At 40.5% G+C, this 15,471-nt stretch overlaps 1 protein-coding gene across 1 annotated transcript in view; it reads right to left on the bottom strand.

Annotated features, from left to right (window-relative positions):
* The window catches only part of arap2 (ArfGAP with RhoGAP domain, ankyrin repeat and PH domain 2), a gene marked incomplete at its 5' end in the record, with an annotated part of 137,058 nt that overhangs the window by 58,098 nt on the left and 63,489 nt on the right, over positions 1-15,471 (bottom strand). Inside the window, one exon of the mRNA XM_080519230.1 lies at positions 10,657-10,831. Within this exon, the coding sequence (XP_080375356.1) occupies positions 10,657-10,831 (175 nt within the window). The remainder of the gene's footprint in view (positions 1-10,656; positions 10,832-15,471) is intronic.

Below are 15,471 nucleotides of genomic sequence, written 5' to 3' on the forward strand. Positions count from 1 at the left end.
GGAATGAAAGGTGATTAGGTGAACCAGAGTGTGCTGGCTGATTCGACTGGTGGGAAATGCAAGTACATCAGATAATCTGCATAAACAACTAGATAAATGAAGGGAAGAATGGGCACGCTGTACTAGTGTAAAACAAAAAAACAAAGAAATGTACTCAAGAGAAAATGGTTCGATTGTGGTGTTGTGGTCAACACTCTTGCCTCATTACGAGAAGGTAGTGGGTTGGAGTTCAGGCCAGTATTTTCTTCTTTCACTTTCTTCCAGTCCAAAAACATGCATTTCAGGCTCGCTTGGTAAAAAAATAAAACTGCCTGTTGGTTTAAAGTGACCATATTATACAAAATTCACTGTATAATGGTTGTCCAGCAGTACTATGGGCCCTGATACCTGGGAATGGCGCCCCAGAAGTGATCTCTCTCCCTGGCTTATTTCAATCTTTAAAATGTGTATGCTCCAATGAGCGAATCGGAAATCAAACTCAATATAGTGTCATTGGGGGTTTAGCCAATCCCAATCAAGGTGGCGCCCTCCCATGATTAGGCAGCTCTGCTCTGGCACATGGCACCACGAGAGGAAAGACTTCCTCCTCTTACCAAGATGGGCATGTGTGGGCGGAGCCAGTCCAGCGCACACAAATGTAGCAGGTTTTGAATGCAGATTCAAATGGATGAAAATCAAGGAAAAGCTCGATTTGGGGCAATAAACTTTGAATACAATGTTTTTGGACCAACACGACCTATATGAAAGTTTTGAAAATCTGCATAATATGACCCCTTAAAAGGTGACTGCCTCCTTGTTCGGGTAACCTATCCAGGGTGTAAACCGAGTTAGACCCTGGCTTGGTGGCCTTCATATGTGGAGTTTGCTTCTTCTCCCCAAGCGTGCACGATTTAAAAAACATGCGTTTTTGAGGTTAATTGGTGGCTCTAAATTTCCAGTTGTGAATGTGTTTGTCTTGTGATGGACTGCCAACACGGCAAGCTACAAACCAAATGTGCCTATATGAAAAATATTATTGTTAAACATAATGTAGAGCAAGTGAATTCACTGATCAAAGCTAAAAACAAAACTAAAACGGATTTTTTTTTTTTTTTTTTTAAGTTTAGAACACTAACACACCAACACTTTTCTAAATTAAAACCAAACACATACTTGAACTTGTAACCCTGTAACCACACAATTTGTATGTCCTGGCAAAAAAAAACAACCCCAAAACAAAACAAAAAAAACAACAATCCACAAACATCAACAAGAAACTGCCTGAGTATCACGATGTGGCTAACAACAGGGTGGAATGAATACGGGTGCCCCTGATTTAGTGTGTTTGTGTGCTGGTCTTCATCTTTTTATTATCCACACAGAAATCCTGCTGGATAAATTTTTAATGTGCCACGAGATTTGAAGCGTCAGGGATGCGAGGACGGCAACAATAAAACTTCTCTCTCCCCAAATCCACAGTGTGTCATTTAGGAAGGAGCAGAATGATGTCAACAGTGAGAGGCATTGCCGTGTGGCTCCGTTATCACAGAACAATGGCCTCCTGGGTGGAGTGAAGAGCCCCAATAAAACATAATTTACATGTTTGCATTGTTCTGTTTACAGTCGAGACATTAGCCGAGGCTTTGATGAAAAAATTCACGATGAAATCATTTGCAGGGATAAACATTTTTCCATCTTAAAGCCACTTATTTTTACAAAGTTAGCAACTTACGCACCTACAGTTGGAGTGTTGTTCAAAGACAAGTAACAATGAATACAGGCACCATTTCTGTGCCAACGTGTGCATTTCTTCAATCTGTTTAAGTTGCCAAAGTCTGAATTATTAATCTCACTGCTTTAAAGCTGCGCCATCTAAAGGTTGTAAGTGCACAATTGGTCATATTACACAGTTTAATATGGAGTGTGTTGCTCATAATGCCAAAGCCAGAGAGGATTACCACCCTCAGCTTTGGTTTTTTTTTTTGTTTTTTACACTCTTACTACTTATTGTTTTGGTTTTTGTGCTCTCAACATTACCGTTATGGCTCCGTCTCATTTCCAGCCACAGCGGGAAGAAGCATTTAGTTTAGAAATCTTATGAACTCACTGTATGCGACCTTCCCACCATCCAAAAGCAAACAAACAAACAGATGTTTTCTTTAGGGGCTGGCGGACAAAAGCAATGCCAAACAGTGAGTGAATATTGGGCTTCTGTTTGCTGAGAGGACACAGAAATGTCAAATAATACATGCTAATGTTGCTGTCGGGGAAAACAGTCCATATTCTCCTGGGACTGTGTAGTTTTAAAGTTGAGAGTCACCCGTAATAGCAATAACTTTATTGTCTGTCCATATGAATGTTGTGTATTGCTATGGTTAAAGTTTATAACGTATTGTTCTCTAAACGCATGCACGTGTGGTTTTATTACAAACACAAATAACAGCACCCTCTCGTGGCCCAACATGAAAAATACAGAGTTAAAGTATAATTTCCGTGTAAACGGACATCGTTTTCAAAATGCTGCCATGTAAAACGATGTGCTTTCACTACAAATGTCGCGTAAACGCAACCTAAGAATACAACTGTCATTATTTTCCCAAAGGGGATTAATAAAGTATGCTTCATTTCCTTAACCACCTTCAGTCAATTGCAATAAACACATCCTGCAACATTCAAATGCAAATTTGGAGGTTCCATTTCCCCTGTCCAGATATCGACGTGTCCTTGAGTAAGAGTGCTATATAAGTGAAGTTAATTTACAATTTCACAAAATTATAATGTAAATAAACTTTTCTATCTTATATTTAATGATGCTCCTCCTATCTCCCACTTTCAGGAAACAGATGTCTCTTAAATGAAAGAATTGTTTAGTATTTTGTCAGCTAAAGCAACATGAAACACTAAAATGTCCAGAACTGATCAATATGATAATATCAGCAGTTCTTAAGTGTATGGTTCAAATGTCTTTACCTACCACATTTTATATGTTTAGCTGCTTCATGAAAATGCATGCAGAGGGAAAAAGGCTAGTTTTCTGGGAGAGGTTGTTGAACACATGATAAAGTGGATGTTAAAATGATACTTTATTTAATTAAAACACATTTTATGCAACTGTACACGTAACACTGATGAAATCACTTCACAATAATAAGCCTCACTGTAAAGTCACAAGGCTCTGGGGTAAAAAAAAAAAATGCTGTAAGCATTTTGTCGTAACTGATACAAAAACAGTATTTTATTATTTCTGATGTGCTTTGTCAGTATGGTAACATAGAAAAAAAAAGTGATCTGACTTAAAACAACCACGTCTGTATTTGTTACTTTTATTCGAATTTTGGAAGAAGAACCAACATTTCTTTTCATTTAACACACTCCCTGATCTTCAGAGGAATGTAATGCAGTATGAAGCAGTTAATCTATTTATTGCCAACATTTTGAGGTTATGTTCTTTAATACTTACATACGTACAGCCACTTTAGCTTGAGATATTCACAGTATACACTGCTGTTTCTTATACTCCGATGACCTGTATATGAGGGTATTTCTTTTAAACGTTCACTATACAGTGTATGAGCCGGTGAGAACTGAGTCATCCAGGTCCTTTGCACAGGAATTGGACTTCCTTTCATTCTAAAGTCAAGTCACCTCTCATAAAAAGAAATAATAAAAAAAAGAAACAAAAAAAAAAAGATCCAAACCATCTTTACAGATAAGAGATGAAACTTTTTTTTGTAAACGAAAGTGAATCCAGTTTGCCTTTTTTAGAAAATAATATATCCCAATATAAGTATTATTTAAGATAACACTGTAAAGCCTGAATCTTTCAAGTCGCTGAATAAAATGAATCTCTTCAACGTACTGCTTGACCGAAGGGACCTGATTCTTCTGTGTCTCCTGAACACTTTTAGATTAATCTGAAAATAAAGCAAAATATTGTGGGCACTAGGATGAAAGCTGGGCCACCTACATTGTTAATTTCTTACATGAAGACCAAACAAGTGTGAGGCAGTGAACTGGTGGCAGGTGGAACAGAGTTTCTAATGTTGCACACCTGCAAAATTTGTGAACATTACCAGAATTGCCATAGGGACTGTGGCTCGACCAATGATGGAAATGGCTTTTGTCTCACCTGACACCTTCACAAATAGGAAAATTATATTAATTTGTTATAGATTTGAGCTGCTTTACATTTTTACAATTTCAACTTTAGCTGTTTGTTGTCACTGTAGCGCTTTCAACAAAACATTTGTATCGCTTATTTCTACAACTCAAACACTTAGAGAATTATAGAAAAAATTTAAGTTTTTCGATGTGATGATGATTATTATTAAATACTTTATCCATCCCATAAGGAAATGTACATGTAACAGCAGTGAAAGATTAAGTGGATTTAGTCATGATTATCTTACCAAGAAGTTAATTTGGAAACTCAATATGTATCACTTGAATTGAAAGGGAGTGTACAGATGACACAGTTGACAAACTATTGAGCCATTCTGTAATTATTGAATTTAAATGTCATGCATTTATTTGAACTGTGAGAACTGTGTGACCAAGTCTGTATGGAAGGTCATCTGGAGAGCAAATAAAATAAAAATTAATCCACTATGGAGGGGCTAAAGAGCTACCTGGGGCTTCATAGATGTGGTTTAGACTATAAACGTGGAAATTCAGTGCCTCCAGCTGTGCATATATAACGTCAGTTTGGCTGGATTTGCCAGCGCATGCATATGAAAAGTTCTTATCACCAGAGTTCACTGCAGTTCATATTACGTTGGCGCATTTACAAATCTGAACACACACATATATTCCGAGTTTCACAACTCTTCAAAATCATTTGCAAATAACACTCACACCCCGACAGGATGCTTTTATCAAGTCTGACTTCTGTTCACTTGCAGATGATTTGTTGCATTAATAACTGCGGGACCATGTCTGCAGCAGCTAATTAGCTGAGAAGAAGTGATATCAACATACCTCTCGTATGTTTTTTGATGGATTACTTTATTCATGTGCTGCGTATGGGAATACGCTCCACATGAAAAATAATAAAGGGACCTAAAAATACACAAAACACCACCACAGTGGACACCTTTGACTATAAGAGATAGAGCCATCATTGAAAGTGCCCTCGGGGGGTTCCTAAAATGTGCAGAGCGACTGCCTCGGAGAGCTTCGTCTGGCTGCTTTCAATAGAATCTGGGATGGCGAAATGGAAATTAACATGTCCCAACAATATCCCAAGGTGCACTGGGGCGAGCAGGTGTGGGCGGGCGAACAAGGTCCACGGAGGCTCGCTTGCATGCGCTCACGTATCCGCGACTGGAAGGAGCTAATGAAGTGGCCGTGCTCTGCTATCAGTAGATGTCCTAACACTGGAGCTACAAATGAGCCGCTGTGGAGGGAGCAGACTGCGGAGAGGGTTCAGGGAGAAACCGGCTGTCAGCTTTGTTTTTCATTCACCATCTCCAAGGGAAAGGGGGGGAGGGTCCTATTTTTATTTTTACAAACTGGGAGTGTGATTCACAGCACGGAGCTGGGAAAGCGGTGATGTTTTCTGCACACTAAGAGATGGCCCAATTTAGACTTTAAGTTTTCTTAGGAGTGAGAATCCTTCAGGGTGTCTGATTGTTTGTTGCTGCCTCATTCTGGTCTCCCACCAGGGGGGTCATGTATTTGGGAAAGGATTGGGTTTGCCACAATTTGTTTGAATGTAGTGCCTGCTTTACAGCACTACATGGTGGCTGAATGAAGGCCTGAAGTGCACCCTTGATGTAGATGCATCTCGCTGTGGATACATAAAAGAAAAAAAGAACTAAGCCCACAAACACGTGTGACAACGAACGAATGGAAAACAAATCTGCAGTGTGTGAGTCCTTATGTTACCTTGCATGTGTGCAATCATTATCTTGTTGAAAATTTCAAATGTCACCCATGGCCAAGGTCTTTCCAGCTCTAAATCTGCTCTGAACTCAGTTTTGTCCTCAATACTGGCTGCTGTGTGGCTCCTTTTATTCCACTCTCTATCTTCCCTCTGTCAACACCATGCCATACAGTAGGGAGGCTGTCGTGTGGGTATTGAATTGTTCCCGGATTTCGCCAGACATAACACTGCGCACAACAGCTGAAAAAGTTCAATTTCTGTTTAATCAAAATTTTCTGCAGTCTGTCTGCAAACTCAGGGGGCCACATTCACAAAAACAATGCATACGCCACTTTCCAGCAGCTCTGTGTGATGTGACAATGCGTCCGACAGTGGGAAAATGTCAAAGAGGGAGTGTGGACAGTGTGCTATGTGGAGCCTTGATCTTTTCACAGTACCATGAGTTAATCTTTCGACAATACAAATAGATTCAAAGAATGCGAAAACAGCGGTACAGTCTGGTCTTGGCCATCCATTTTTTTTTTAAACTTGACTACATATGTGCATGCTGTCATATGTAATGCTGAAACAAAAAAGCCTGCAGGAGCAATCACATCTCTGGGATATTTATTTACAGTTGATTTAGCAACAGTGTGGACATTTCTAGGTTTTCATCATCCTTATTGTTTTTTTTCCCTTTGTCAACAAATACCATGACAAAACCACAACTATCTACAAGCTTGTTTGTCTTTGATTATAATGCAGTTAATACAAATGGAATGTGGGCGTGATTGTTTCGTACAATACATTTATACTCTACGAGGGATGTAAAGGCTTGTAATTCAGCTAAATAACAAGAATGGGTAGGAAGAAAATGGCAAAGTATTCCAAAATTAAGGATATGACTTCATTTAATATCCTTTCGATATCACTATATATTTTTTATGGCTCCAAAAGTAATGTCACCTTGAATGCAAGGCAATGAGCTTTCAGGAAATGTGTAATATGCCTTGCTGTAATTTCTAAAAGCTACCAAGTTGAAAAGGTTATCATGCATTTTCAGACATCTGAGACTATTAGCATTCAGAAAATATATGGTAGCTTTTGCCCACCCAGATGGTACCACTTTGTCAAAAATTGGCCTCTGGCACATGGACTAAGTGGAACAGAAGCAGATTCTGGAGTGGCTTCTGTAGCTGACCTCTGAGAACGGGAGAATATACACACACAAAAACAACAACAAAAAAAGGTTTTAGTTGGTGGTCCTTACCTTAAAACATGCTCTTGCAAGTGTAGTTGTTTGGCTTTTTGAAGTGGAAGCACAATGAATCAACTTTGTTTTTAATCGCTGGATTGTAAGGTTAGAAAATGAAATTGGACATAAGAGTTTCATTTGGACTTCAAAACACAATTAACATCACTTCATATAGAACATCGCTGACAGGATTCACAATAATGTGTCTCTAACTGCTGTATTTGAGTTATATGTTGAGCAACTTGCCAATGCTTGGCAACTCAGTTAGCTATTAGTCTATTTTAAGAACTAACCTAATGATGGAATGAGTAAAGGTCTGTTTGAGCAGTCTAAGTGGATCTTTAGTGCTGACGTTGTTTCTTTGCTGAAATTGAGCCATTCAAAATAGACACATTGATCATTAGACACAGAGCTATCTTCACCTACAGTGGTCACCCCTACCTTAGAGGCTTTTGTTATATTATATTATGTCAAGTTATTGGAATAATTTGTTATAGCCTATAGCAGTGATGGCAGGTTTGATGATGGTAAAGGCCATGAAAATGTAATTATCTTGACCAATTTTAGTGTGAACTCCTAACAAACTGCACCTTCACCTCATTGAATCAACATGCATTTAATTATTTCTACAAATAGCATAAGGTTTGCAATATAGTTGTTTTCTATTATTGATAATGGGTTTAATTATGGTTAAATGACCTTCTTCTTAGTATACTTTTGGCACTTTTCCTGCAGGAAACATATTTATGACCATATTTGATTCTTCCAGAAAACTTTTACAACCCTTTCATGTACAAATCATTAGGTTAACCAAGTAACGGGTAAAATGCAAAGAAGGTGGGATTAGAAATGGCATGGCGTCTTAGAGATTCAACAGAACATCCCGGGCAACGCGATTGGCTCGATGGCACAGGACTTTACTTTTACAGATTTCATCATTAAACTCTTGTACCCATTGGGGAAATGTTTATTTATTTATTTTTTTTCTTTTTTAAACAGGAAAACCAACAGTGACCGGTGAACTGTGACGAGATGTAAACTTTGACTTCTCGTTCACACAAACACCACCACCTCCTTGCCCTCTCTTTCTGCCGTACTAAATAAATGCCGCACTGCTTCTCGCACTGGTACCGAATCTCGGTGTGAACATAAATCACGGGGCTGCAGAACTGTCAAAAATAAACGTAATTTCAGGGAATAGTGGACTTTTTTTTTTCAAGGATATTAAGAAAACATTACTGCTCCATGCTGTCACACATATAGAGATGTTAAAACATGAAAGAAAATAAGACACAGTCCTTAAGGTCGCACCTGACCCTGGGTTAACATCACTTTCATGAGTCGCTTTCTGGTGGCCACTATCATTTGGTACTAATTTGGAGAAGTGCAGCACTAGCTACCGTCCCCGAGGCGAGATCTCTAACTGGAGCCACAGGGCAGTGTCAATCTGTACGGGGAGCATTCGGATTCTCGGTAACCTGCCTGACCCCAGGTCTGGCTTGTCGTCAATAGCTGGCGAGTTTCGTTGGACGTCCGTCTGGTTGCTTCTGTTTGCTAATGACGAAGCTCTGCAACTTCCAGGCACGTAATGAGCCCACAGAGTCCGGTGGCATGTTCCACATTTCAGATGGACAATACCACATGCGTGGATGTGTGCGCCTTTGTCTGCACGTGTGTCTTCGAGCACACCTCCAAGTAATGGCCGTCACCATGGTGACCAGGTGACCCATGCTAGCAATTAGCGAGTCCCTAACAGGCATCGGTGCCAGAGAGTGTACACAGATGCACCACATACATTATGTAAAATACAGTCTCCCTCTCCACGGCCCCAGCCGGCGGCCTCTCCCGCTCCTTTAATCTAACACATTCTTGTCATCAGCCCCGTGTGGAAGCGTGCAGAAACAAAACACACCCATCACGAGGAAGTCGCACGACACGGCACAGACGTGCCGTGTCTGCGAAGCCGGGCACATGAGGCGGGTAATACAAAGGAGAGATGGAACAAAAAAACAAAACAAAGACTTGACACAGGGAAAAAAAAAAACAGAGGGGAAAAAAAAAAAAAGACAGAACTTTTAACTTAAAACTCCCTCGCTTCAAATTTGTGGGTTTTTCTGCCTTCATTTCCTATTCATGGCAGTGGAAACAAAAAACTCCCACTGTGCTTTTATGAATGTGGCTGCGCAGCAGTGAGTGCGAGTTTTAAACATGATTGGCTTGTTAAAGAATAAAGACAATGGGTAGAAAATATGATGGTTGTAAAAGTTTGACTTGCACAGCTAGTTTAAAGAGATTTCACATGATTTATGAGAGTACTGTTTTCCCTTTGGGTGAGGTTTGGCCAGGAGAATACATGAGTTATTCTGCTTGATTGCTGATATTTGTGGCCCAGTTACCTGGGTTGAACACTTAGCCTGGAAATGTGCCTTTAACTTGATGATTTATCAATCTGCGCTGATAATTACTGAATGTAAAAACATATGGAGGAAACAATACACTTTGAAGCATTTAACAGAAGGAAAACTGTGAACTTGACATGGGCTCAAAGTCCGTGTGCCCTTCACTCTTGACTTTAACTGCACTTCTGAACGTTTACTTCACCATCATCTGGATCATTTCTTACAAACAACCGGCGCTTTAATGTTTTCAGTGTACTGTTCTCTGTGTGGAGACATGAGTGGTTTTATTATAAAGACACAGCATTTCTAGTTAGTCCGTCCGTGTACGCTTCGTCTTTTTAAAATGTTGGCATGCCTTTGTCTGGTCCTTCATAAAGTCTCAACCTCTGAGCCCGATTCTCCAGGTTTCTTCCTGTGAAAAATGGAATTCATCCTTTCCACTGCCTCCTCTGCTTGCTCATGTGGAATTGTTGGGTTTTCCTCTGTAAATGTGCCTTGAAATGGCTGTGTTGTATTTGGCGCTATAGAAATAGCATTTCACTGAAATTGTACTGAAGAGAAGGTAGAAAGCAGCTCCTCTATTCACACAGCTGCGATGTAAACATGTTAGCTTCTTGTCATCAAACTCCTAAAAGACATTATCTCTGTCTCTTTCCACCAACCTCCTTGCTCATTATGCATGGTGCAAAAACAGCAGCACCCTTTGTACACGTCCTCTAAAACCTTCCATCTTCTAGACCCTCTTTTTCTCATCCTCATCACCTGCATGTTCGACTTCATCGAATTAATGAACTTCCATCTTGGGCATCTTTTCCTTTCCATCCACACCCGTCTGAAAACACTCTCAATTCTGTTTAACAGAGTAATTTTCTACGAAATAATATCGTGGTAGAGGGCAGTTTTTTTTTGTGTTTTTTTTTTTTTACTTATCAAGATTACCTAAAAAATGTAACAAAAAACAACAACAAAAAACTCTGCAATAGCAGACTCGGACAGTCATACTCCTGCCCTTCAACTAATAAATCAAAAATGTTAAGTTAAACATTAGTTTCAGAAACAGACGCGAAATTCTTCAAAATGAACCAACTATCTTGTTTATTAGACGTCTTCAAGGGAGGACAAGCAGTTGCCTAGGAATGAGGGTACATGAGGTGACATACCAGATAACTTGTTCTGGTGCAGGAACTCCATCTGCAGCTTCTGTCCGGCGCGCTGAGCCAGGAGGTACGGGGTGGAGTAGGTTGGATCCCCAGTGGCGCACATCACATCTGCCCCACTGAACACCAGTGCCATGGTCTGTAGCACGTCAGACGACACCACAGCTACACGCAGCGCCTGTACCAATATGACAAGACAGAATAAATACTGTGGCTTCCATTCATTTACTATGGGTCCCATGAGGTCTCAGAATTGGTTATAACAGTCTCTAATAAAGCTACCTATTTAAATTATTTCAGCTTGTTTGTATTAAATCAGCTTCTTGAGGCAGATTTTTCTTTTTAATGTAAGTCTACCTGTCACTGAACCTTTCCTGCTGTGAAAACCTAATAAAAAGACTGAGTAAGTAGAGTAGCGGCTCATTGGATTTCTAAGTAGCTTCCCAGAGCTGGATTAATACCTTTAAAATGTTCAGATCCCAGACAATAAAGCTGTGAAAATCTCTCCAAATGCAAGTGCGGTCTCACTTCCCCGTGTAGGAGGAGCTGCTCGGTGTGTGCCTGTGCGCGAACGCCAGGTTGATAGAGGACAAAGAGTCTATAAAACGAAGTCGGGGAAACCGTATAAAGTTTAGAATTGAGTTCCACCCGCTGATCTCAAAAGACAAGTTACACTATGATCAAACTTTAATGCTCCCTGTGGGAATCATTAAAGCACTAATCCCCGTGAAAAAAAAAGGAATATGGCAAATAAGAACAGGACAAATGGGTCATATTAAATATAATGAAACTAACAATTTTTAAGAAGAGAAGCGTGGGAATCAAGTACAGGCGAAAAAGGAACGCTGCAAAAATACGGAGCAGAATAAGCATCCAACATTGAGAAGGTTTTGTCAGTATGTATAAAGTTGTGCTGGGATTCTTGCTATTTTATCACGTTTTATTTGGGTGACAAAAATAAACTGAGTTATATTTACACAACAAAATCATGTTTATTTATTCAAGATGTTTTTATACTGTCAACAAGTATGTGTTGTTTAAAAAAAAATCCACTAGGAATAAATCAAACAATAGCTCAGACGTCTCTGCTTGAGGCTACATGTTTAACAAACATGTACCAAACACTTGAATTACTTTGCTGGTATCAAACTTCTTTGGTGGACATTTTGCAGTGCGAGACATTTTTTTTCATCATGAAGTGTAAATAACCACAGCATGTGTATAAAGGTGTATAAAGGTCACGAAATACCACACCTGTTAAAAGTTGAAAGCTTGAAAGCTCAATACAGGTTACCAGGTTTGCCAAAAATAACAGCCATGTAAGTAGAGGAAAGCATCTCAAAACTTCAAAGAAAATGCATTTACTGTGCCAGAATAACTGTGGAGGTGAATTATAACAGTGCCCACACTTATACAAGACACTCGTATACTGGTAGAATCCATACGATGTGTCATTAGCGACCGCCCTCATAGTTAAAAGGTCTCCGGTTTGAGTCCAGGCTTGGAGCTTCACTCTGTTTTGGAACCAGCTCAAGAAGATGGATGGGCAGTTACAGACTGGAAGAGTCAGGCAACTTCATGTATTCAAGTAATATTGACTGTGTGTGTATATATATATATATATATATATATATATATATATATATATAATATAATATAATTGAAATTGCACTATACTCCCACCAAAGAGGCCCTGGCAGGCATTCTTGGCTTAACATTTCTCTCCATCTCTTTCACCGGGGAGAAGGTCCAGCACACTGAAGTCCACAACAACTGCAACAGCAGACAGTGAGAGGTTGAGACACCTGCCAATCAAAGACAGCCTTCCTTGCTGAAAGACTGTATTTTACAACTGCCACCCACAGATAGGAAAGGAAGAGAAGTTAACATCTTGTGAGCCTCACTTCTGCCTGTCTCCTTTTGTAAAGCTTCTCAAAAAGTTCTTTCACCATGATTTAAATGCAGACTGAATGTTCTTCTGTGACAGCGCTCTAGATTAGAGGAAATGCCCGACAAGATGCACACAAGACTGCAGCTTTCACCCACTGATGCTGGCACAGGAGCCTGCTGAACTTATGCATCTATAAATATGCAATGCTGAATGCCTCCTTTAATAGCCGGAAAGCAACTTACACATATACAGTATGTATAATGTCTAGCCATGGAGGCGCACTTTGTAAAAAACTTTACTTGTTTCAGATCCAGCTGAGAGAAGCAAGATGAAAGCGGCAAAAGTCTGACCGAGGAAAATATTTTCTTTCTCTGGCTGTCTCTTTCTATCTGTCCACTCAATTGATGTGACATTGTGCACGATGACCCGCAACAAAATGGATCAACAGAGGAGTCGAGTGGCAAATAGCGGAATTTCAGTGAACAGCATCTCCTTTCATTGGGCTGGAGCCAAGTCAGTAGGCTGCATTGATCGGCCACAAACAAGCAATATCCGTCTGAAAGCGAGGGAAGGCGAGGCTGTGCATACACGCACACAAACAAAGAACCTGTCAATATAACCTGCAACCCACACAAGGGGCTGGCACCTAGATAAAGATGTTTAAATATGGGTGTTTATAGGCGCGAGCGTCACACGCTTAGTATATTCTAAATGCATTGATTAAGAAACTGTATAAAACCTAATTATGAGAAGATATGATTAGTTCATCCTCTCGCCAAGTCCCTCCTTCTCCTCCACGTGCACACATACTCAAAGACAGGGTCAGATTATGGCAAAATAGTCCCATGCAACCTGGCCTTATTCTGTATCGTCTCTGGAAATGACCTTCTGTGTCATAGCAATTACTGTAGCCACACGAGGGTTTGTGTGTGTGTGTGTGTGTGTGTGTGTGTGTGTGTGTGTGTGTGTGTGTGTGTGTGTGTGTGTGTGTGTGTGTGTGTGTGTGTGTGTGTGTGTGTGTGTGTGTGTGTGTGTGTGTGTGTGTGTGCATGCATGCGTGCGTGCGTGTGTGTAATGATATAAGAAGGTCCTTTGACACCCCCTTCTCTAGGTCATGCGGTCTGTGGAGATCCGGTGGAGGTCACTGGGATATGAGCTTCTAATGGGGGATATGGGACTAAGACAAAGGAGAGAGAGAGACCGAGAGAGCAACGATGCAATACAAAAACATAATAAGCACCCATGGTTAAGATTATGTAAGGACACACTGATGCAACCTCACATAAATCACTTCATGAGATTTCTTTCATTACTTGAAATGACACTTTAAACGGTGATTTGTTGCATGCGCAGAGTGAGTTTCATGACCCCGGAGCCAATAAAAAACAGTTAAAATGCCATTGAGTGATTTCAAAATTGCATGAATGTCAACGAGGAAATTGCTCGTATTATTGTCTTTGTTCCAGAGAGAACTCCCAGAGGAATAGGTTTTATATAGCTTTTGTTATTTCATATTCATACTTTGCGACAGTAAGTAAATGCGACACAGAACTGGAACAATGTGTCCGGTGAGATTAGAGTCAGTGTCCTTGTCTATGTCTTTTTTTTTGTTGTTGCGTATAATTCATTAATTGAGTGTTGGAATCAGTTGGTCGAGACGGGTCATTTTCCAATCTCGAGGTTGGAGGTCTGATCGCGCCCTATTTTGTGTCCTTGAGCAACTCAATGAAACTCAATATAGTGTTTGTGTGCATGAATGGGTGAATGTAACAGCAGCCCTTGCACCTCAATAAAATGCCGAAGTCCTCTCATGCTGGATTTAGAGGTTTGTAATTTAAAATGTAGTAGGTCAGACTTCTTTTTTATTTCATATGGATTTATACTGAAAAGATCCAGAAGGGAAGAAGTGTCCCCCTGATCCCTAAAGTTACCCTGGTGCTGCACACCACCCGAAGAGCTCTGGTGCTCTCGCTTACGTGGACCTGTTGGAGACGTGTTTAATATTCCAGTGCACATGCACTGGTATATGTTGAATTATGGCGTGTATAATGGCTCCATGACACATTGATCCCTCTCAGATCGGTTAAGCCGGTTTATAAAGGCAGACCAGACAGTGAGAAAGCAAACACAACCACCCACTTCCACCTTTTCCTCTTTCTTTATTTTGCTCACATACACAAAGGCGTACACTTCTCTGCTGGTCAGACCCTTTTAGGCAGCCACAGTCTGTGTCTGTCACACTTCTTTGACACCACCCGGATAAAAAAAAAAGGGAGGGGGGGGGGGGGGGGGACTCCATCTGGAACAGTAAATTCACACCTCTCAAGTGGAGCAGCACACATGTTCACAGACACCACAATCTCCCTCTCACGTGCACACACACATGCACGCGCAAAAGCCAGCAAAGCCGCAATAAAACCAACCCAAGCGTTTCTGTTGTGGATCCTAATCCACTTTTCCACTTAGCTGGCTAGTATATCTCTTCCTTACTTTCGCGCCTCATTCCCCCTTTCTAGCCACATTTCCATTCCTCCATTTCGGAGCAGAAAAACAATACAACGGTGCTGATCTGCGTAAATGCTGATGCAGGTGGAAACTTTTCTCCCCGCTTTGTCCTTTTAAGGCCCTCTTAAAACGGGGAGCCAAGAAGGCGTGCCGCCTTCAGCAGCAGCAATAAACCCTCGCATGGAAGACCTCTGCGCCAAAATGCCTATACTTGAGATTAATCAGACTTCTACTTTGGCATCTCCAGGCTTAAAGTGCAGATTTACTGATGGTCAAAAGGTCAGGGAAATACGGCTTTTCTCAGGGTCAGTGGATTTAGCTAATGGAGTGTACAACGTCCCATTTTTCTTACAAGGTACATATAAATCTATTATAGGTGGCCACTTCCAGTATAATTACATGCTTGGTGAACATCCACTTGA

The sequence above is a fragment of the Blennius ocellaris genome (genome assembly GCF_963422515.1).
Source record: "Blennius ocellaris genome assembly, chromosome: 23".
NCBI lineage: Eukaryota > Metazoa > Chordata > Actinopteri > Blenniiformes > Blenniidae > Blennius > Blennius ocellaris.